Source organism: Leguminivora glycinivorella, unplaced genomic scaffold, assembly GCF_023078275.1.
Source record: "Leguminivora glycinivorella isolate SPB_JAAS2020 unplaced genomic scaffold, LegGlyc_1.1 Scaffold10, whole genome shotgun sequence".
Classification (NCBI taxonomy): Eukaryota; Metazoa; Arthropoda; class Insecta; order Lepidoptera; family Tortricidae; genus Leguminivora; species Leguminivora glycinivorella.
In genome coordinates this window covers 163,792-187,651 of record NW_025952835.1, presented here as the reverse complement: position 1 = coordinate 187,651, position 23,860 = coordinate 163,792, and the positions used below count along the sequence as shown (strand labels likewise).

The 23,860-nt window shown below is 36.3% G+C and overlaps 1 protein-coding gene across 1 annotated transcript; it reads left to right on the top strand.

Annotated features, from left to right (window-relative positions):
- The first annotated feature begins 53 nt into the window (after positions 1 to 53).
- Positions 54 to 22,892, top strand: LOC125242184 (PR domain zinc finger protein 5-like). The gene is made up of 11 exons (XM_048150900.1): positions 54 to 236; positions 308 to 587; positions 1,106 to 1,268; positions 3,072 to 3,148; positions 15,804 to 15,934; positions 17,076 to 17,221; positions 18,151 to 19,058; positions 19,756 to 19,922; positions 20,770 to 20,879; positions 21,731 to 21,835; positions 22,761 to 22,892. The coding sequence occupies exons 1-11, from the start codon at positions 204 to 206 to the stop codon at positions 22,777 to 22,779; spliced, it is 2,139 nt and encodes a 712-aa protein (XP_048006857.1). The 5' UTR covers positions 54 to 203; the 3' UTR covers positions 22,780 to 22,892.
- The last annotated feature ends 968 nt before the right edge of the window (positions 22,893 to 23,860 follow it).

The following is a 23,860-nucleotide window of genomic DNA, read 5'->3' as shown; positions in this document are numbered from 1 at the left end:
TAAATTAAGTTTATGTATCTGGCAATTTTTTTTAACTGTCAGCATCAGCAGATGGCCTTTGGCCACCATATTTCTTTTCTTGAGAAGTAAAATAAACATTGTAATATTTGTAATTTTAATTTTTATGTACAAAGTTGCTTCTAACATGTTACATTTAATTTAAAGGAAGATATTTGAAAGAGGCGTGCTTGTTATAATATGCCATGGATTCGACACTATCCTTCTTTAGCCTACCAGTAAGTACTGTTAGTTTACTATTTATGCAATCAACCTAGTCATTATCATTAATAACATTTATTACTCTCAGTTTGTAGACTCGGACAGTGCTGATTTGGCACTAAATATCAAGAACGTAAATCCTGATTGTGGTTATGAGGAGCTGCACTCCAGTTTGCCCTCGCACAGTGGCTTGCTCGGGCATGACGATGTCTTGGCCCAGTTTCTGTCCCCGGACGAGCCGCTGGAGGAGCCCGACCTCAACGGCCCCACCACCTTGCACTGCGAGATTTGTCAGAAAAAGTTTGACAATGCTAAGAAGTACTATGGTCACCTTAGAATACATTCCAAGGGCAATGCTTGGGTTTGCGGTATGTATTTGCTATATTTTCTTGCCTGCTAATTACTAAGAGAAGAGAGGCTCAAGTAAAGGTTGAAGCCAGGGTTCAAATCCCACTAAAGGCATATGTATGTGTGATGAACACATATTTATATACTTTCCTAAGCCAAGCCATGGATGTTTTCTAGTATTAATCATACCTTATACATATCGATGTTCAATACCCACAATGTAACCCTCATTAAGCTTACTATGGGCACAGTATATTAAAGAGTCACTCCCTCGGTTACCTCATAGTTACCGCCTGTTAAAAATGCGAACAGTTGATCTGTCATATTTCACTCATACAAGCATAATATACGTTCACCTACAGAAGATTAGACTGTGCTTGGAATGTGCCTCTTTCATATATTTATTTTGATCACCAGTGTCCAAGGTGTGCTATGGGAGCTAGTCTAGATCTTCAATATTAATATACTTTATTACAATGTCTGTTACATTTTTAACTAAAATATTAAACAAACAATTTAAATGAGTAACGCATTTTAGACAAGTGCCCAGACCAGAAGTTTGCCACGAAGCAGCACCTGATGAAGCACAGCCTCATCCACAAGCCGCTGGAGCGAGTGTGGCGGTGCCAGCACTGCAGCCTGTCCTTTGAAGCTCTCTGGAGGCTCCAGCAGCATCTCTTCTCCACACATTTAGAGTACAGGTAAAAACAGAAAATAAAACCGGCCTGGGGTAAAGCCTGACAACTTTTTGTTTGATCCTGAAAGAATGTTGCTACAAACCAATTTCGGCAATAATGTGTGGATGTCTTATAATGGGGACATGATTTCGCGTTAATATTTGTAGAAAATTAAAACATGGATTTTGAGAATTTATATTTAATAAATAATAAATAAATAAATATTGGGGACCTTACACAGATCAACTTAGCCCCAAACTAAGCAAAGCTTGTACTATGGGTGCTAAGCAACAATATACAAATAGATAAATACATACTTATATACATAGAAAACATCCATGACTCAGGAACGGAACAAGTATATGTGCTCATCACACAAATAAATGACCTTACCAGGATTCGAACCCAGGACCGCGGCTTAGCAGGGTCACTACAGACTGAGCCAGAACGGTTGTCATTAAAATTGTTACCCTTTAAACTTCTGAAAGAAATTTAGGACAATACTTTCTACTAAGGTTAACATGGGTAAGGCCAGGGGCATATTACCCTACGGCCATCCAGGCCATAGCTCAGGGTGGCAGGCTCTTCTTGAGGCCACAAAATTCTTAATCTTTGGTATTCTTAAGAGCTCTGCTCCATACACTATCTCCTTAACCATTTATGTAGTTACTGATGTTTTATTGTTACCAGTGTTTTTGCGAGTTTATACATTTACCGCTTGCTACTCGCATTTTGTAGTAAATTTATAAAGTACTAGCTTTTACCTGCGGCTTCACTCGCGTTAGAAAGATACAAAAAGTAGCTTATGTCACTCTCCATCCCTTTAACTATCTCCACTTAAAAAATCACGTCAATTCGTCGTTCCGTTTTGCCGTGAAATACGAACCAACAAACAGACACACACACACTTTTAGTATGGATTAATCACAGACCAACCCCTATAGACATCCATTACAAGACGACTCGCGGTCGCCAGCCTTCCTAGTATTTGCACTGATATAAGCGCGGGCGCTCGCCGTGCCCGATCAGTATCGACCAAGTAACAGACCCGAAAGCAGCGCGTGTTTTTCGCACTAAAAAATTGGAAAAGGGTATTTTGATGCCTTAAAGATGTCCACCTGTAGTGTGAAATGGTGTGGAAAGGTAACAAGAAGCTCAAATTTAAAAACAGACTGCATTACATTCCACAAATAAGTCATATTTATAATTTATTCAGAGCCGGCATAGGTCAACTTACATTGGCCACTTACGCGTCAGTAGAGGGACAGTCATACTTCTGTCCCTTTTCATCTGGCGCGACTGCCCGCCGTCCTTGAAACGGCCAATCACAGTGCGCTTAACACATTCCCCGCCCGCTCCTCGCACCCCAAACACTGGTGACTCGTATCGCGAACAAAATATACAAGATTGCTACTCTATAGGAGGTTCTCTGTGGGATTAATAAACACAGATTTTTTTTTAAATTATAAATGGGCTTACTCTTGGCCACAGACTAGCCAAAGGCAAAGACGTGGCCTACGATGGAGTGAGCTCGCCCAGAAGATGCCTGTTCACTCTTGATTTGAAGGTTGCCGGGCCGGGTTATATGAGCTGTATGGGTTATATGATTATTGTTTAAACAGGCCAAATGTGAAGGCTGGACTACTTCTCTGTATGCCACACTTACCCAAATATGGATATTGCCCTTAGGGCCACTTGCACCAACGAAAATGGAGGGTTAACCCACCATTTTATTTGGAATTTGACAGATGACACCCACTAACCCTGAGTTAAGTGTAAATTTTAGAATATTGGATGTGTATAAAATAATAATTTCTTTATTTCTAGGCCCCACAAGTGTGACGTATGTGAAAAAGCTTTCCATAAAAAGTCAGATTTAAAGAGGCACATAGATATGCACAATAGTAAGTATATACATATAAAAAATCTTATAATACAACTTTATCAATCTTCAATTATTATACTACAAACACATTTTATTGCACACCTGAATACAGAAAAACCACAATATAATAAAGAGTACTATCGTACAGTATGGCCACTCTCGCTCCCCGCTGAAAGTGCCGCACACCCGCTCTCGGTTACCTCACAGTTACCGCCTGTCAAAAACGCGTAAAGTCGACCTGTCATATCTAACTCATACAAGCCTGGTACGTGTTGGATTTGCCATTATAATATTTAAATCTGGGCGACCGAGCTTCGCTCGGTTCTATTTTAATATATCACGTCTTTAGATAAAAAAAAACTCTTATAAATACAAAAACAAAAAAAAAAGACAAAAAACAAAAACTTAATTTCTGGCCGGGATTCGAAACCCTGACACCTACGATCTATCTGCGTACATTAGACCGACCTCGTGCGACTGAGCTAAGCGGAATCGATGCGCGCGCGGCGAAATTAAGGACCATATTTTACGTTTACAAATGCGAAAGAAAAACTCATGAAAACTCGAAAATTCGCGTTTTCCGGGATCTAAGGCTACGCTAGATCGATTTTTCACCCCCGAAAACCCCCACAAAACAAATTTCAGCGAAATCGTTAGAGCGGTTTCCGAGATCGTCGGTATATATAAATAAATATATAAATAAATAAATAAATAAATAAATAAATATACAAGAATTGCTCGTTTAATAGTATAAGATAAGATAATTGTAACATTTTAAGGTACGTTTCTTACAAACATTTAAATTTATGGCAATAATGTCGGTAGACAAAGAAACCGGGTCGGTTGGCAAGTTTACCTGGACTGGTTATAAAAGGGACTGCTCGTCGGCGAGCAGTCACTTTTAGTTCTACCAGCGCCACGAACAGAGATAAGTACCTTAATCTGATTATTTAATAATAATAATTGCCTGAATTAATTTATGAAATTATTTTAAGTACCTTAATCTGATTATTTAATAAATATAAATACCTAAATTAATTTATGAAATTATTCAATGAAAATTATCTGAATTAGTTTATGGAATTATTCAATGAAAATTGTCTGAATTAATTTATGAAATGGATTAATAAAAATGTATTTAAAAAGTTAATATGTTTTAGTGTTTCGTAATAACTCGACAACAATACTGTTTATGTCTGATTATTTCATAATAATTGCCTGAATTTAACTATGAAATTAATTAATGAAAACTACCTGAATAAATTGATAAAGTTGACTAATGAAATTGTAATTAAAAATTAGTAGATATATTTTACTATTTCATTATACGAAACTTAATAGTAACCCTGTTTATGATTTTACTCCCTTGTCGAGTATTTGATGTGTTTCCAACAAGTAAATATATTGGTGTCATTGCTTTATAACCAATGCAGTTTTATTATGTCCCATATTTGCCAATTGAATTACATATTTAAATTTATTCCAAAAACAAATCAGGATTGCTTAAACGGCGAATTGCCCAAACTGTAAAACAAATATATGTTTATAATTATTTTATCATATTAGTCACTTCAGGTCATATGACATTTGAGTAAAGATAATTTGTTCTTTGGAAGTTAGTTATTTCGTCATATTAGTAGTCACTTCAGGTCATATGACATTTGAGTAAACGTAATTTGTTCCTTGGAAGTTAGTTACCTTTCTTGAAGTAAAAACGTTGATTATTATTTTGAACAAAAAAAGGCTGTTTATTATACCCCTTTAACATACTCGGTCGCATAATTAAATTGATATGATCTCTCATACAAACAAAATAAAGACGTTTCATTATATATCCAAAATGTTAAATTCAGAAGTGGAGATACGTTTTACCTAGCCATCTTTTAACACTGTGAATTATTTCAGAGATAACGGATTGAAATCTGCTGATCAACTTTCATACCACCATTCGAAGTGCAGTTTCTTCGGCTGCCGATACCACAACATTGTGCTTCCTACATTTGGTCCTACTGACAGCGATGATGGGGCTGCACGGCCGACGCATGGTGCACCGATTTCGGGACCTTCTGAAAACCTGAATGGACTGGCGTTGTTATGATCATTAAAGTCGGTAAGGCCCTGAGGGCTCTGCATTATCATGTAAAAATTCTTGCTTTGAAGAAATATTTTTGTACCCACTGTGTTTTAAACTGATTTTGTTTACTTATTACGGAACTGCAGTTAATCGAGCTAGTTATTGAAAGAGCTAGTGTTATGACATCTTGAATAAATAAATTACCTCATCTAAGATCATGTTGTTTAAAAGAAAAACAGTTAAATCCTGAAGAAAGGGTATAAAAGTCAGAACTGAACAATACAGGTTTAGAACAATACTGGTTTAGTTTCTTCCTTTGGGAATAAATTATATTTTGTTAATGACATAATTCGGTAAATAAGTTCTTGTTGCAAAGATTGTATTAGGACACGACTGATCCGGAGTGATCCTATAACTGCGAAACAATATTAGCTATTTCTCTTGAGAAACAATAATATTTTTTTTTGTTTATGTATTTAGCAAAGTGGCAGTTTTCACTTAATAAGTAAAAATTTGATGACTCAAGATCGATGTTTTCAAGCAAATATGTACATTTCAAAAATCGCTTTCATTTTTTTTTTAATACTCGCTTTTCAATTGTCCAATATTTGTTTTCGCTTACATTTTATAAAGATTTTTCTCCACATTGACCAGAATGAGACCTTTGTTTTTCTTTATGGCCCTCTAGAAATACTTCTTCCTACAAAATATAAAAGGAGGTTTAAGACTGTAACGATCAGTTCAAGGATTTGACTCTGACTCATTATGTTATAAATTACTTTGCGTTAAACGTTAAGTAGATTGCCATTATAATGCGATACAAAAAAATTGGCAATCGATATAATATTTTCGATATATTTTATATTTACTTTAGAAGGCGGTTTTTGTTGTTTATTTAACTATACTATACCAGAAACAAATAAATTAGTAATTTACCCTGCCTACCTGCAAAAATGTCAAATTTAAAGGTAGTATATTAGTGCTTTCTTCAAATAAGTGGCATGGCTTCAAAGTGAAATTTGTTGGTTTATTTAAATACAATAGTTTAGTTACATACTTACCTACATCATAAAAAAAATAGACTCAAAACTTACTGCTAAAAATGCTGTGCTTATTTTAACAGTTTGAGGCATTGAAATTTAAACCAAATTATTTAATAAATATGGTAGACTTTCTTTACCTATCTAGTTAATGAAAAAAAATAGATTCAAAACTTGCTACTATAAATGCTGTGCTTATTCTAAGAAACGCTTAAACGTTTGTATCCCGCACTAACGTATTTCAAAATTATTTCACAAATTGCGGAGCAATAAAATTTACTGTTAGTACCCAACAGTATTGTTACACACACATCCCTATTAGTTTGAACTCAATTAACATTGAAACTTTTTCCAAGTTGCTGTTACCTCGGACAAATTACTGATCTGATCTATTTATCATCATTGCGAGTATGTTTACAATTTTGTTTTCTCTTTTCGTTGAGAAGTAACGATTAAGGACGTGTCTGAAATTTTAATTCTACTTCCACGTTTGTGTCTGTTATCGCATATCTTAGGCTCAAAAACGAATAAAGTTTTATTTATTTATTTAAACTTGCCATTTTCTATCAGTCAACCATTGGGCAAAACAGAGATAGTTTGGTGGACGCCATTATAAAGCCAGTTCAACCATTGGGCAAAACAGAGATAGTTTGGTGGACGCCATTATAAAGCCAGTATGAGATTTTAATGATTAAATACAAGTCGATTCTATTATAAAATAAACATACATAGATACAATAAATGAACTTACATACATATTAACATATACGTAGATAAATAAATGGACCTAGTGCGAGACACATAGACATTTAATCTGGAATGTTTGCAAATAAAGGCTTACGCAACTTGCTTTAAAAAGAAAGTTTACTCTGTGCTTGCCTGGTTTTCGAGTTTGGGTAGGTTCATATCTACAACGTATTTTTATTGATTTCCGTTAATATTAGGGGACGGTTTTTTAGGTAAATTACAATTAATGTCTGTAAGAAATTATTATCTTTTCTCTTACTGTTATCGAGTTATTCAGGGAATGAATTTAGTGGCTCAGTAAGCGTAGTAATAAAGGCTGCCTTTGTAATTCCTTATTATTATTTATTGTTACATGTGACGTCATTTACTTGAGACTGACTTCACTGTTTCTACGGGTCTCTCACATGATTGACAAATTTATAATGTATGAAAACGATGAAAAAAAAGAGAAATCATTTTTCGAATTTAATAAGTGATTTGCCGGGTGTTTCCTGATATCCTAGCGACTGTCAAATTTAACAAAAAAAAACCACTGTGTTTTCATAATAAATATCACATTATACGTTTGCTACAATATGTTCTCAGCGGGTTCGTATAAGTAATAAAATTAATTTGGTCTCCCAACAAGAAAGTCATTAGTAAAAAAAAGGGGGAGTAAAAAAAAAATAAGATTAATAAATTAAATTATGAACAATAATAAAAACACAAATGCCGAACAATAATAAAAATCTCACAAAACAAGATACTGCAAAAAAAGGGTCACTAGGTAGGTACTTATTCATCTTCCATGCTGAATAGAGTACGGAAAATAGTGTGAATAGGTTCAAGTAAGATTCTTTGGGAAAGGGACAATTTTCAAAATATAACTGTATAAATAAGTGGGCGATTCTATATGCTTCTTTTCCTGATGATTCGTCAGGTTTATGCTTTACTTCTCAAGATAGCTCATTACATAGTTAATGTGATACTGTAATGCTTAATAAATATATTAGGTATACTATTTACTTAAAACCGTTGCTGATAATGCGATATTTGTCATGTAATAAGCTACGAATAAAGGAAGATGGGTTTTCAGTTTGTACGTCATTTGCACCTTACATGACATGCCCTTCATAAAATATTATGTCGTTAGGTCAGACTGGCCGAGCTGTTTGGAAGATATAATAATATTCACACTTGTTGATTGATCGTTAAGTAATCAGAAGTAAATATAAATATATAGCTCGATTAATTGAAGTCCTAGGATACTGTATCTTTTTACAGTACAAGGATAAAGAAAATGTAAAATGGTATACAAAATGGTAAATGGCCATATAAGTGCTGATTATCTTAAGAGGCCTTATTCCTAAAGACGAGCGTTTTTTGCAAAATAGAACCTTTTTCATTCAAAATTATAAAGAAACTATAAATGATTATTAAAAAAATGATAATGTTCCTAAAAGTACATATCTTAAGCTAGAAAGTCAATTGGTACTACTTTAAAATATGTCTTTTTATACTTCCGAAAAATCAGTTTTTTCGGAAGACGTTTTCAAATTTCGTAGTGGAATAGCTCGTTTAGAATCGTGATTGTGCTGTTAAAAATGTTATTTGGGGTAATAAATGATCACAATCCTATTTGTTATATCCTGTACGAGTTAGCTAATACTTTGACATTTTAAGATTTACTTGAAATGGTGGATAAATAACCTTCCGTATCCTCCCCATTTTTTCGATAAAAAGAGGTTTACATTATGTATTTTTCCTGCGATTCCTGCATTTTTTGTAACTCTTAAATAATATTATCCTAAACTAGAACTTCTTATTGACCTATAAAAAAAAAATCATACATATAAGACATACCTTTCTGTCGATAGATATGTTTTTAAAACACCTAAAATTCGAATAAAAGACACTGTGCTAACGTGAGCCCGCTCAGTCTGCGCCGAGCGCTCGAAGACAACGGACCTGCGTTTGATCGTCCGGCGCACCTAGCTTTCGTAAGCAGCGCGATAGTTCCGAGAAGTGCCGTAAACTGCGACTAAACAAATCTTGATCCTTTTTACACCTTATGCAATTTTAGCATTCGACATGCTTTTCATATGATTTTGGATTTTAAGTTATACGTGAAGTTTGTTGAGAGTTTGAATTATTATTATATTTTGGGACCAGGATGAGGTTCTGGTTCTCATGATGATGGAGTCAGGCAGGAGATGTTCAACAGAACTGCTATTCTACTTATCATAACTCCACCATGTTTGGGCTCATTAGATTTGGGCTGATGAGCACCATCGATCTAGATGAGGTCCAAGGTCTCATGATGGAGTCAGGAGGTGGTCAACAGAACTGCTATTCTCCTCATCATAACCCCATCATGTTTGGGCTCATTAGATTTGGGCTGACGAGCACCATCGAACTAGATGAGGTCCAAGGTCTCATGACGGGGTCAGGAGGTGGCCAACAGAACTGCTATTCTCCTCATCATAACCCCATCATGTTCGGGCTCATTAGATTTGGGCTGACGAGCACCATCGAACTAGATGAGGTCCAAGGTCTCATGATGGAGTCAGGAGGTGGTCAACAGAACTGCTATTCTCCTCATCATAACCCCATCATGTTTGGGCTCATTAGATTTGGGCTGACGAGCACCATCGAACTAGATGAGGTCCAGGGTCTCATGATGGAGTCAGGAGGTGGTCAACAGAACTGCTATTCTCCTCATCATAACCCCATCATGTTTGGGCTCATTAGATTTGGGCTGACGAGCACCATCGAACTAGATGAGGTCCAAGGTCTCATGACGGGGTCAGGAGGTGGCCAACAGAACTGCTATTCTCCTCATCATAACCCCATCATGTTCGGGCTCATTAGATTTGGGCTGACGAGCACCATCGAACTAGATGAGGTCCAAGGTCTCATGATGGAGTCAGGAGGTGGTCAACAGAACTGCTATTCTCCTCATCATAACCCCATCATGTTTGGGCTCATTAGATTTGGGCTGACGAGCACCATCGAACTAGATGAGGTCCAGGGTCTCATGATGGAGTCAGGAGGTGGCCAACAGAACTGCTATTCTCCTCATCATAACCCCATCATGTTCGGGCTCATTAGATTTGGGCTGACGAGCACCATCGAACTAGACGAGGTCCAAGTTCTCATGATGGAGTCAGGAGGTGGTCAACAGAACTGCTATTCTCCTCATCATAACCCCATCATGTTTGGGCTCATTATAAATATGTGGAAGGTCGTTAATAATAATAAATGTTTTATTAGGGTACCCCTACATGTAAAGAGGGGACAGATAATTTTTTTTTATCTACTACTTTTTTTTATCTGTATTCATATACATTCAATATTTTTTTTTAATCGGTCCAGTAACAACGGAGATATCGAGGAACAAAGATAAAAAAATTAAAAAAATAAATAAACATACAGACGAATTGAGAAGACGGTTAAAAAGTGACACATCATGAGCAGTTCCAATGCACCAAATGTCACTGTTCTGGACGTAAGTGCATGCTGTTCTTATAAAAATATGAAAGTCACTGTAACTGTGATAATTTCCGAAAATATTAATATTATCAAAAAACGATCTTAGTAAACCCTTAGACTTATATTGACCGGGATATAGACCGTGATTACCTTTTTGATTTTTGTCGAGCTCCCGATATTTCGACGCAGTTGCATGCATCATGATCACGGAAAACTGACGAAGGCGGGTGGATGGTAAAGTTGTATAGACAGCGCGCGATCTACCCTCCTTCGCGCGCGTTTGCTGCGTTCACTTTCAGCGTTACCACTGGTCGCGTTCACACTCGATGGTCTGTCCAAACACACTACACTCACAGTGTCACTACGTTTGTTCAATTCTGACTTCACCGGCCAAAGAAGCCATTCAGAGAAGCCATTGAGAATCACAAATATAAAAATTTCAATCCTGAGGATGGCTTCAAACTATCTAATGTATGGAATCCAGTGATTTGTTTGTGTAAAAAACCGGTGAAGTCAGAATTGAACAAACGTAGTGACACTGTGAGTGTAGTGTGTTTGGACAGACCATCGAGTGTGAACGCGACCAGTGGTAACGCTGAAAGTGAACGCAGCCGACGCGCGCGAAGGAGGGTAGATCGCGCGCTGTCTATACAACTTTAACATCCACCCGCCTTCGTCAGTTTTCCGTGATCATGATGCATGCAACTGCGTCGAAATATCGGGAGCTCGACAAAAATCAAAAAGGTAATCACGGTCTATATCCCGGTCAATATAAGTCTAATGAAAATAACCGTGAATCATTCAAAACTCTTAGTAAACCCTTATTCATTTTTAAATACCTATCCAAAAATATATCACACGTTGGGGTTGGAATGAAAAAAAAAATCAGCCCCCACTTTACATGTAGGGGGGGGGTACCCTAATAAAACATTTTTTTCCATTTTTTATTTTTGCACTTTGTTGACGTGATTGATATACATATTGTTACTAAATTTCAGCTTTCTAGTGCTTACGGCTACTGAGATTATCCGCGGACGGACGGACGGATGGACGGACGGACGGACGGATGGACAGACAGACATGGCGAAACTATAAGAGTTCCTAGTTGACTACGGAACCCTAAAAACCAGAAATCACTATTAAACTATTCTCTAATTTCAAGTTCCTAACTAAAATTTTCCTAATAAAAAAAAAACAAATTGATCCCGCTACAAACTTTCACCCCTTTTTCCCTCTACTAGGGGTGTAAATTTTCATAATCGATTCTTATCTCTTCGAAATTTTGTTAATGCAATCTATACAAATTTCGACTTTCTAGCTTTCGTAGTTTCGGCTCAGCGGTGTTGGTTGTTGAATCAATCAATTAGGAAACCTGAATTTATATATGTACATGTAGACTAATACTATACTTTTACTACATTCATATACCTTATTTACTACTACCATACCATGAATATGAAATTAAATAAAGAGTCCCCATATAAAATTGAAAATTATGTTATTAGCAATTTAATTCAAAACTATCAAGATTATTCGTGTCTGCGTTGAAACGCGCGTTGAGTTGCCGGTGCTCGCGTACCGAGCGCCAACGCCATCTATCGATGGCCGTTTCGTGAAATTGATGAGCGCTCTAAGGAATAAGGGGTCTTAAAGCATTCCGCAAAAAAAAACTGGCTATATTTATTGTGTACTTGCTATACTATTACATCAATTTAAGATTACAATAAATAACTGAAAAAAGGTAGCTTTTTTTGCCGATTGCTTTAAGTCCGGATTAGCCGTGTTGGATATGTATACGGATATGGATACGTATGTAATAAAATGTGTAATATATGTTATATACTATGTATAATTGACAACGTTTCAAAATTTTCAGTGTCCCTAAATCGGAAACCATTTCGAGATATATTAATATAATTTTTTTTTTCTCCGTATTTTTAGTATAAAAAAAATCATAAAAAATAGTTATGGGGAAGTGACGTCAATAGCTGATTTAAAGCTGTCACTATTACAAAAAATCTTCCAGTTGGGAAGTCACTTGAGTTTGACAGTGACACTTGACAGTCAAACATACCGGACTGTTTAAGCTGACTGTTAAAACTTTTTTTTTTTTGAAATAATTTTGTCGTTTTCTTAGGTGTATGAAACAACACATGTGACATCATAAAGCTGTCTTCTTACGCTCTTTCTGCTCGAAGTAGTAATAAGGGATTTTCTCATTAAAATAGCAGTTTTTGGAAAAATAAAAAAAAAATACGTGTATCTTTTAGTATTGAGTTCTTTCAAACCAAACAATAAAAAGTAATACTTAAAAATATGAAATGTTGTCAATTGTATATATACTGCTGGTCGGTTATGTGTCTGATGATTGCTTGACGTCATGGTGCAGCAGGTGACGGAGCTTTCATGCCAGGGCACATAGCTACAAAAATACTGTTGGTCGGTTGTGTGTCTGATGATTGCTCGACGTCATGTCGCAACAGGTGACGGAGCTTTCATGCCAGGGCCCACAGCTACAAAAATACTGTTGGTCGGTTGTGTGTCTGATGATTGCTCGACGTCATGTCGCAACAGGTGACGGAGCTTTCATGCCAGGGCCCACAGCTACAAAAATACTGTTGGTCGGTTGTGTGTCTGATGATTGCTCGACGTCATGTCGCAACAGGTGACGGAGCTTTCATGCCAGGGCCCACAGCTACAAAAATACTGTTGGTCGGTTGTGTGTCTGATGATTGCTCGACGTCATGTCGCAACAGGTGACGGAGCTTTCATGCCAGGGCCCACAGCTACAAAAATACTGTTGGTCGGTTGTGTGTCTGATGATTGCTCGACGTCATGTCGCAACAGGTGACGGAGCTTTCATGCCAGGGCCCACAGCTACAAAAATACTGTTGGTCGGTTGTGTGTCTGATGATTGCTCGACGTCATGTCGCAACAGGTGACGGAGCTTTCATGCCAGGGCCCACAGCTACAAAAATACTGTTGGTCGGTTGTGTGTCTGATGATTGCTCGACGTCATGTCGCAACAGGTGACGGAGCTTTCATGCCAGGGCCCACAGCTACAAAAATACTGTTGGTCGGTTGTGTGTCTGATGATTGCTCGACGTCATGTCGCAACAGGTGACGGAGCTTTCATGCCAGGGCCCACAGCTACAAAAAAAATGCTGGTCGGTCACAAGTCTGATGTTTGCCTGGCTTCACGGGCAGCAGGTGATGGGGCTTACATGTCAAGGCTTGTGGCTACTTAGTATAAGAGTTAGATTAAGATATTGAACTATGTAAATACTTTTGTACTTCGAGATCGAAGTACTTGTCAGTATGGCCGTGTTGGATTTGCCATTATAATATTTAATAATTGTAACATTTTAAGGTACGTTTCTTACAAACATTTAAATTTATGGCAATAATGTCGGTAGACAAAGAAACCGGGTCGGTTGGCAAGTTTACCTGGACTGGTTATAAAAGGGACTGCTCGTCGGCGAGCAGTCACTTTTAGTTCTACCAGCGCCACGAACAGAGATAAGTACCTTAATCTGATTATTTAATAATAATAATTGCCTGAATTAATTTATGAAATTATTTTAAGTACCTTAATCTGATTATTTAATAAATATAAATACCTAAATTAATTTATGAAATTATTCAATGAAAATTATCTGAATTAGTTTATGGAATTATTCAATGAAAATTGTCTGAATTAATTTATGAAATGGATTAATAAAAATGTATTTAAAAAGTTAATATGTTTTAGTGTTTCGTAATAACTCGACAACAATACTGTTTATGTCTGATTATTTCATAATAATTGCCTGAATTTAACTATGAAATTAATTAATGAAAACTACCTGAATAAATTGATAAAGTTGACTAATGAAATTGTAATTAAAAATTAGTAGATATATTTTACTATTTCATTATACGAAACTTAATAGTAACCCTGTTTATGATTTTACTCCCTTGTCGAGTATTTGATGTGTTTCCAACAAGTAAATATATTGGTGTCATTGCTTTATAACCAATGCAGTTTTATTATGTCCCATATTTGCCAATTGAATTACATATTTAAATTTATTCCAAAAACAAATCAGGATTGCTTAAACGGCGAATTGCCCAAACTGTAAAACAAATATATGTTTATAATTATTTTATCATATTAGTCACTTCAGGTCATATGACATTTGAGTAAAGATAATTTGTTCTTTGGAAGTTAGTTATTTCGTCATATTAGTAGTCACTTCAGGTCATATGACATTTGAGTAAACGTAATTTGTTCCTTGGAAGTTAGTTACCTTTCTTGAAGTAAAAACGTTGATTATTATTTTGAACAAAAAAAGGCTGTTTATTATACCCCTTTAACATACTCGGTCGCATAATTAAATTGATATGATCTCTCATACAAACAAAATAAAGACGTTTCATTATATATCCAAAATGTTAAATTACGCGTTCACCTTAGACACACTCACTTACATAAGCTTAGAATGTGTGCTAAGAATGCGCCTCTTTCATATGTTTGATCGCCAGTGTCCGAGATGTGGAAAAACAGTACAGTATACACTTAAGAAAAAGCAAGAACGCAAGACAACAATACACCCTGTTTTTATTGAATTCCGTTAACTTTAAGGGAAGACCCATTACATCAAATACAATTAATTTCTCTAAGAAACTAGCGTCTTAACTCTTGCGGTTATCGAGTTATTAAATAAAGATAATTGCTGAACATGTGTGTGACAGCCTTTACCAATTCCTAATGCTGTTTGTTTTGACATGTGCCGTCAATCACTTGACACTAATTTGAATGTTATTCTTGAGGGTCTCTCACACTAATAAATTCATTTATTATGTATGAAAATGATGAAATTTTTTTTGCGAATTTAAGTAAATGCAAAGAGAATCGAGTATTATAGAGAGTTACTGTCAAAGTAAAATGTGTAATCACGTTTCACGATATGCCTAGGAATCTCGTGATCTGTCGGATTCTTCGTTCGGCCGCCGACATATAGACTGCCATCTCTTGACACAGGCTTAAAACTTGTGAACCTCAGTTTTGACAATTTGGCCCATATTTTTAGCTTGATATGTTTTTAAATGTCAAATATTAATATTAGCGCCATCTAGCTGAGCGCACCCCAAAGGTGTAATGCCATCTAGGCTACCGTACCTTTTTCTGTATGGTACTGAGGTACGTTTTTTTTCTTAGACTTTGTCTGTCTATACGGAGTTATATATGTCTTTGCTAAAAGTGATATACAGGGTGGTTTCTGATAATGAACCTAACGACGTGTCGAATTTAACGGAAAACAAAAAAAACACAGTGTATAATGTATAAATAATTTTCGCAGAAGTAAGGAAGTTTGCGTGTTCAGTATGTCTGATGGAGTTCAAGGACAAGTGTAATTTGAAGAGGCACTTGTTGACGCACACCAATGAGAAGCCCTACTGCTGTGCAGGCTGCGGAAATAGGTATAAACAGGTATGATGCATTTGATACTTATTACAGCAGGACCTCTTTAATCTGAATCTGCGCCGTGCGCAAAAGATGCGCCGTATCTCCGATCTCTGTCGGCGCACATACCTCGTAAAAGTCGCTGCAAAAATCATCTGTTAAAGATGCTGTGGCCTATGATGATTTTTTCTTTTAACGCGAAATTAATATATGTGAGAGACAATGGTTTTCTGACTCTGGGAAAAATAATAAAAAAAAAAATTAACATTGATTTTAATACTAAATCGGTGTTCGAAGTTGAATAGACTAAATCATATTTATACAAATATATATAATTATTGGTAAATAATATATCAAAAGTTTTACTACTAATAAAAAGGTACACTATTTGTGAAATCTTTATGGTAAAAATTTTGGATGGCTACATATTGAGCCGCGGGCCATCAAAGATATGATGCATATATACATCATCATGCATTTAAGGGTTAAAACCCCAACCACTTCACTCGTTGTCTTGCCTGTTGGTTACCGTCGAATGATTTTACGAAAAAATCGAGACAAAGCTTTTTATTTCTCATTAAATAACACCCAATAAAATAAAATATTGGATTTTTAAGAACTAACTTTATGTTTACAGATAAATACGTTTATTTTACAGATAAATTGTTTAATTTCATACAAAATAAGCTACGAATTCTCTATTCTATAATCCGATCGCTCCAAGAATCCAAACGGGGTTTAATTTTTTTTTCATCACACCCGCACTTTAAATGTGCACGCAGGCGGAGCGTGAGTTATAGAAAAATCGTTCTCCCAAGGGAATAATGAAATTTCTAGTACCGTGCTTAACTTTTTTACATCTATTTACATATTTTTTACATTGCGAGTGTGATCAAAAACATTGTGTGTCACTCGGGGAGTATGAATATTACTAACTCGAGTCTTTAAATCGCTCCGGCAAGCCGTCGCGATTTAACTTACTCTCGTTAGTAGTGTTCAATTCCTCCCCTTGTTGCACAACGTACTATTATTTTTGTTTATAATTTATACATACAGTAGTGTAACTACTTAAATAGAAAAAAAAATCTGAAAATATTTAATAAAATAATTTGATTTGTTCCCTAGTTCAATAGGTCTTTATTTATATATTTAATTTCTTATTTTTTAGTTAGCATCAATGAAGAGGCACAGTGCAAAGTGCCCCAAAAATCAGAACAACAATACAACTGGGGATCCCAAAGCGCGGAAGAACCACTGCCGAGTGTGCGGAATGATGTTCCAGTACAAGAGTGCTTTATTGGAACACTGCGTCAGGTAATGTTATATTTTTTTAATCTGTATTTATTTTGGAGCCATGGGACTACGCCGGCTCCGTTAGGCCTTCACATTATTAACAATAAATATACAAACTCATTATAAAAAATAAGTCAAAACAAAAGTAGAAAATAAAACAACCGAATTTGTATATTTATCTATAACAGAAACTATATACAAATTCAGCAGTGTTTGACAGGGGTTCCGCAAGAACTGATTGGAACACCCCTATGTTGGACAGGTAATGTTATCTTATTAGGCCTTTTAAGCACTCGTCTATAACATCACTTGTAGCTATAACATATGAACATAGTTTTTTGATCATGTTTGCGTTCCTTAGCGTATTAAATGCCAATCTTTTTTGCACTAGCATGCAAGAGTCATATAGAAATTACCTTTAACCACAGAGCGAACAATTAGAGCGGTTTCGCACTACGTCTGATCCGAATCCGTAAAAATAAGATCCGTCATAGCCGTAGAGCTATTTGTATGGTAGTTTACGTACTAGATCCGGAGAGTGACGGAAAGAAATCGGATGACGGTGATCGGATGTAGTGCGTAGTGCGTAAGTACCACACAAATAGTTTTACAACCGTAAACGGATCTTATTTGCACGGATTTGGATTGGACGTAGTGTGAAACCGCTCTTAGAAACTTGGTCACAGTATAATAAAGAGTACTATCGTACTGTATAGCCACTCCCGCTCCCCGCTGAAAGTGCCGCCCACCCGCTCTCGGTTACCTCACAGTTACCATCTGTCAAAAAACGCAAACAGTCGACCTGTCATATTTCACTCATACAAGCATAGTACGCGTTCATCTACTCGAGTTTAGACTGTGTGCTAGGAACGTGCCTCTTTCATATATTTGATCGCCAGGTAATCATAAACATTGCAAAATTGACCAAAAGTTCCAATTTTTTAAAACAGGCAACACACAAACGCTCCCAGCACCTCAAACCTGCCGACCGTTGTAGAACACGACAAGTCGCAAGTCCAACTCACGATGGACCACAACCGCCTCGACACCATCGTCGACGACATCCTCGCCGCAGAGGACGACTACCTTTCCCTCTCGCACAACAACCTTCTCAACTACAACCAGAACGAGATGCAAGACAACAACGACAACCTCATGCATGTAGAGTTCCTCAAAGCTATGAACCAGCTACACAGTCTCGACGATGAACTCTTTTACAACGATCTAGACTTAGACAACTTCCAAGCGTCTCATATCTTCAACATGAATACTAACGATATGGATTATAATGATAAAAATGGAGAAATACTCTTCGATTTTGCTGATAACGGGAGAAGTATGGATCAAGATATCATGAATGTGCTATCCGATGTTGTCCCGGAGACAAATAAGACTGAACCTGAAAACCCTCCGGTCTCCGTTAATGAATGTGCGACCATTTTTGAAAGTGATGTAGATTTGGAAGCTAGCACAAATTTAGCAGCGAATTTAAGTCAGTTGATTGGAGAGAATAACGTACATTACGTATCGACTGAAGATGATGATACATTTATAATTAGTTTAAACAGTGGTATAGACGCTGAGCAGTTGACTGATATGTTAAACATAGGAGTCGAATTAGTTGAAAATAATAATGAAGAGAAAGCATCAGAAGTTACACCAGAAGCAGATAAGACTGACTATCAGATAGATGAACCGATTGTAGTGAAAATAGAAGAGCCTGTGCTGAATAATGAAGTACCTAATGATAATAAGGAAAATGTTATAGTTAAGCCAAAGATCAAGAAATGCACGTTATTTATTTGCCGGACTTGTAATAAAGTATTTAAGAAAAAGGAGAATTATAAATCACATAAAGGTAAGACTATTATTTTGTCGTTATTTCATTTCTGCTTGCCTACTAATATTCAAACACATAAAATAGCAATATCCAGTAAACCAACGCCAAAATTAAAAGGGGTGATAGTAGTAAAACACAAACAAAAACACGAAAGTATCACGGAAACCATGACATTTTCATTAAAATCAAATATGATAGGTTATAAGATGTCCTATCACCTCTTTTAATTTTGGCGTTGGTTAGGGGACAACCGGTAAATTTCTTTTCACCACACCAACTGTTAAAGGCTTACGTTGCTATTCGAAAACAGATAGCAAAATTGCATTTTATCCACAAGAGTTTTCATACAAATTTTAACTTGATGTCTTAAGCTGGCTGGTAGAATTTACCTATAGATGATGATTTTGAATCATAAATATTGAATAAATTGATAGATTTGATTTAATTTGATGTTTTATAGTTAGTATTTTGTTCGTGTTGGTGTGGTGAAAAATTTTGTGTTTCACACGGTGGCAAAGTTTGTTTAACCTTCGTGCCTTGAAACCCTCGCAACGCTCAAGATTCCACTTTTTGAACCACTCGCTACGCTCGCGGTTCAATATTGGAATCTTTCGCTTGCTCGGGTATCAATATTGGCACGTACGGTTAAAAAACTACTTTGCCCCCTTGTAAAACAAAAAACTATTCCCTTATTATTGATATATTATTTTTATAGCAATTCACAACCCATCTCTGCGAGCTCACCGCTGCCGCCAGTGCGGTCTCCGCTTCAGTTACCGCTCGACGCTCAACAAGCACCGCGCCGCTCATGAACAGCGTCCCAAGCGGCAGATCCGCTGCGAACACGCAGGCTGCGAGAAGATATACGACGCAGTATGGAAGGTTGGTACTTGTAGCAACACCGCTCCGCTAGTGCGGACTCCGCTTGAACTCCGCTCAACAAGCTAGGGTAGCGGCACAAACGAAATTTCCATCGTTGAATTGTGGTATTTTTCCTAAAAATGTAAAATTGATGTATGCCGTCTATTGTCCTTTGAGTCGTCGGCAACCCGAACCCTCCTTGGAACATGTGCACTCCTTTTTACTGTGTATTTAACACAGCAAAAGGGAATGTACAAGTTTCTAATGGGGTGGCAACGCGCATGTGACACTCTTTGAGTTGCAGGCGTCCATAGGTTACGGTGACTGATTTCCATCAGGCGGGCTGTACGCTTGTTTGCCACCGGCGTAGTGTAAAAAAAGAAAAAAATATTTGAAAGAAAGAAAATGCATTTAGAATTTGCCAAGAGTGGCACTGAAACTTGAGTAGTTTCATGTGCTCTGCCTATCCTTTATATATTTATGGGATACAGGCGTGATTGTATGTATGTATGTATTCAAGTTTGATGTTTATAGGATTCGCATGTGTCCATTAGTCATAATAGGCTAGTTTCCTACTAGTCAAACCAGCTTCTGTCAAAACGATTTGCTAATATGGAATTATTATGAAATACTGAGGAGAGACGTCACGGTCAATTCATTTACTTTATATATTTCTCTTTGTCTTATTAAATAGAAATTATGTTTAAAAATAACCACTGTTCATATTTTTCTTCTAATTGTGGTGCTTTATTTCGTGCACTTCAACAAATATTTTATTTTAAGAATAAATCAAACTAGCATATTCTAGCGAGTGGCGATAAGCTACAAATTGTATTATTAACAATTAACAAGAACTCTTTTTTTGCAGTTAAAAAATCACGTAGAGCGCGACCACGAGAAGCTGATGCCCTACAAATGCAACAGGAAAGGCTGCGGCAAGAGGTTCTACAAACACTGCGACCTGCAGAAACATGATAGGTATGCTTACTTTAACTATAACCTAACCACAAAATTAAAATTTTGAAAAAACCCCCGACCGCGACATAGTTGACCGATTTTCATGAAACATGGCTAAGAACACTCCCGACAATCTCAGCTTTTAGACAAAAAAAAATAAATCTGAATCGTTCACCCGTTCGGGAGCTACGATGCCACAGACAGACACACACACAGACAGACAGACAAACAGACAGACAGACAGACAGACACGTCAAACTTATAACACCCCTTCGTTTTTGCGTCGGGGGTTAAAAATAGGTACATTACACATATAGTAACTAGCGACCCGCCTTCACTAATCCAGGCAGAGTTATTTGATTAGCAAATATCGTCATATTTCAACCAATGTATACAAAATCTTAAAAATATATATAACTAAATCTTCCTCAATAATCACCCTATTTATAAGTGAAAATTGCATGAAAATCCGTTCAGTATTTTTTTTAGTTAATCGCGAACACACAGACTACAGCATACAGACATTCTTTGTTTTGTAAGGGTAGTGACGTCATTTTAGAGTGTTAGCCTCCATCTATATGTCTCAAAATTATTGGATCTACTCCAAAAGCAAGCAGATAACCTAGTAACTTAACCACAAAATTAAAATTTTGAAAAAAATCCTCGACATAGTGGACCGATTTTCATGAAACATGGCTAAGAAGACTCCCGACTAATTCGGCTTAAAAAAAACAAAATCAAAATCGGTTCATCCGTTCAGGAGCTACGATGCCACAGACAGACAGACAGCCACGTCAAACTTAAAACACCCCGTTGTTTTTGCGTCGGGGTTAATAATAGTGATAATATTAACGGCAACGAAATGTTCACAGGTTGCACTCGGGCGAGCGGCCATATTCGTGCGACATCTGCCAGCGCGCGTTCCAACAGATTTCCCACCTGAAGCGACACGAGCGGACCGTCGACTGCACACAACAGTAAGTCCTGTTATTGTTAGTTTTAGATTCTTTGTTTTCATCCTGTTACTCTAGAAATTCCCAAAAAGTATTTACATTTGGATAGTAGTTTGTATAACTTTCCTTTTTTTGTTACCGAAAATGATATTGATCGTTACAGCCCGGTAAATTGTTATAAATAAATAATAAATATTATAACAATTTTATTTCGGATAAAAAATCCATAGCTGTTATAACATAACATATACATTAAATTTATAAAATAGTGTTAGTTGATATACAGACTAATTATTAAACCTAGATACTTATTTATTTTGCTACAACGTGGAGTTTTGTCCCGTGCTGTAACAGAGGGGAGTTTTGCATGTGGCAACTATTTTGACAGATTTTGACAATGTTCAATGAGAATAGTTATGGACGTTCCTTGCGCCAATGACCTTCGATTTGAATCCATTGATATTATGATAGTTTCTAAAGCCTATATTAATAGCATCGTCTTTAAAAAAATAGTATCTTATAATTACTTCACGGCTCATTGTTTCTGTGATATTTGGCATCGAAGTAACAATTTTAGGGTCAAAAACTGTCGATTTCATGTATGTTTACACCCTTTACTAATCAAAGTGCTTTTTAAGACCATGTTTCAAAAATTCATTAAAAAAATAAGTATGATTTTTTTTTTTCAAAATATGGCTCTTATGATTAGGGATAAAAGATTGAAGAACCGATGGCCGTTGGTCTTATAATTCTATCTGTAGTGCAAATTTAGGAGTTTCAACTCAAAACTTGTCAAAAATCGATGAAAACCGCGTGGAGCCCCCCTTAAATGTTGCTATGAAAAAAAAAAACAGTTCAATTTCTACCCTTTTTTGTCAAGCTGTAGTTATCGTAATTTGTGAAAAGCTAATATAAGTTTTTAAGAGGTGTTTGTGTTATTTCTTTTCAGCGTACAGTGGCAGCGATGACGACCTTGGAGCTCTGTTAGTTTAATTAAAAATATTGTGCTTAACAATAATACTGTGATAATGCACTTCGTTAATATTATATCAATCGTGAATATTAAATATATTTGAATCTACCTATGTGTCTTTTTATATTCTTCCATATCCCATTTGCTTAAAAAAACACAATTTTTAGTTATTCCTATGGCGTAACAATAACTGACAATTTAATAAATATTTTTGGTAACTAAGATTTCCTAGTACGGTCAACCAATTGGAACTAGGCCACTGTAGAACTATGTCATAGTGACGTTATAAATCAGATTGTAAGAAATCTCTCACTGCTTGTCATTTTGACGGTTGTAGAGTGGCCTAGGGTTCCATTTGGTTGACTGTACATACTTCGAGGGCCCACACAGATCCTTCAAGTCCCACTATTGATCACGACCCAGCGTTTAGGAAATTATGAGAATGAAATTACCGACAAAGAAAACCAATGAATAAAAGAATTGTTTTATTGTAAAAATAATTAGTTTACAACTTCATTGAATGATTACAATAAACTTACAATATCTTATTATATTTACATCTTAGAACATAACAATTATTTTTCTGCTATTATATAGCACACACAAAAAAAAACTCAATTTCATAAAACTCAATCACTTAGGCTGATAGTCCACTATCATATGTTTATCATAGAAATATGATCATAGGTCTGTATGCCTCCCTTTTTCTCCAACGTGAAGAAAAAGGACAGCATGTTGCCTATGACCATATTTCTATGACAAACATATGATAGTAGACTATCGGCCGTAAGGACAGATAGGTCGATTCATGATAGCTGGCATGAATGAACAAAACTTTGATTGTATGAGTGACACCTGTATCGGTAATTCGGTATATAGTCGTAACTGTTAAACTGTTCTTTCCATTTGTGCCAACTCTTGTGAATCTGTAGAACTATGTCATAGTGACGTTATAAATCAGATTGTAAGAAATCTCTTGCTACTTGTCATTTTGACATGTTTGTAGAGTGGCCTAGGGTTTCAATTGTCTGACTGTACAAACAGCATGCAACATGAGTGCAAACTCTGTACGTAGC

Excerpts from the sequence above, each read along its gene's own strand:
- LOC125242184 (XM_048150900.1), top strand. The coding sequence starts at position 204 with ATGGATTCGACACTATCCTTCTTTAGCCTACCA. Across the intron at positions 588-1,105 it reads GGGCAATGCTTGGGTTTGCG|ACAAGTGCCCAGACCAGAAG; the intron begins GTATGTATTTGC and ends AACGCATTTTAG. Across the intron at positions 17,222-18,150 it reads TTATTGGAACACTGCGTCAG|GCAACACACAAACGCTCCCA; the intron begins GTAATGTTATAT and ends TTTTTAAAACAG.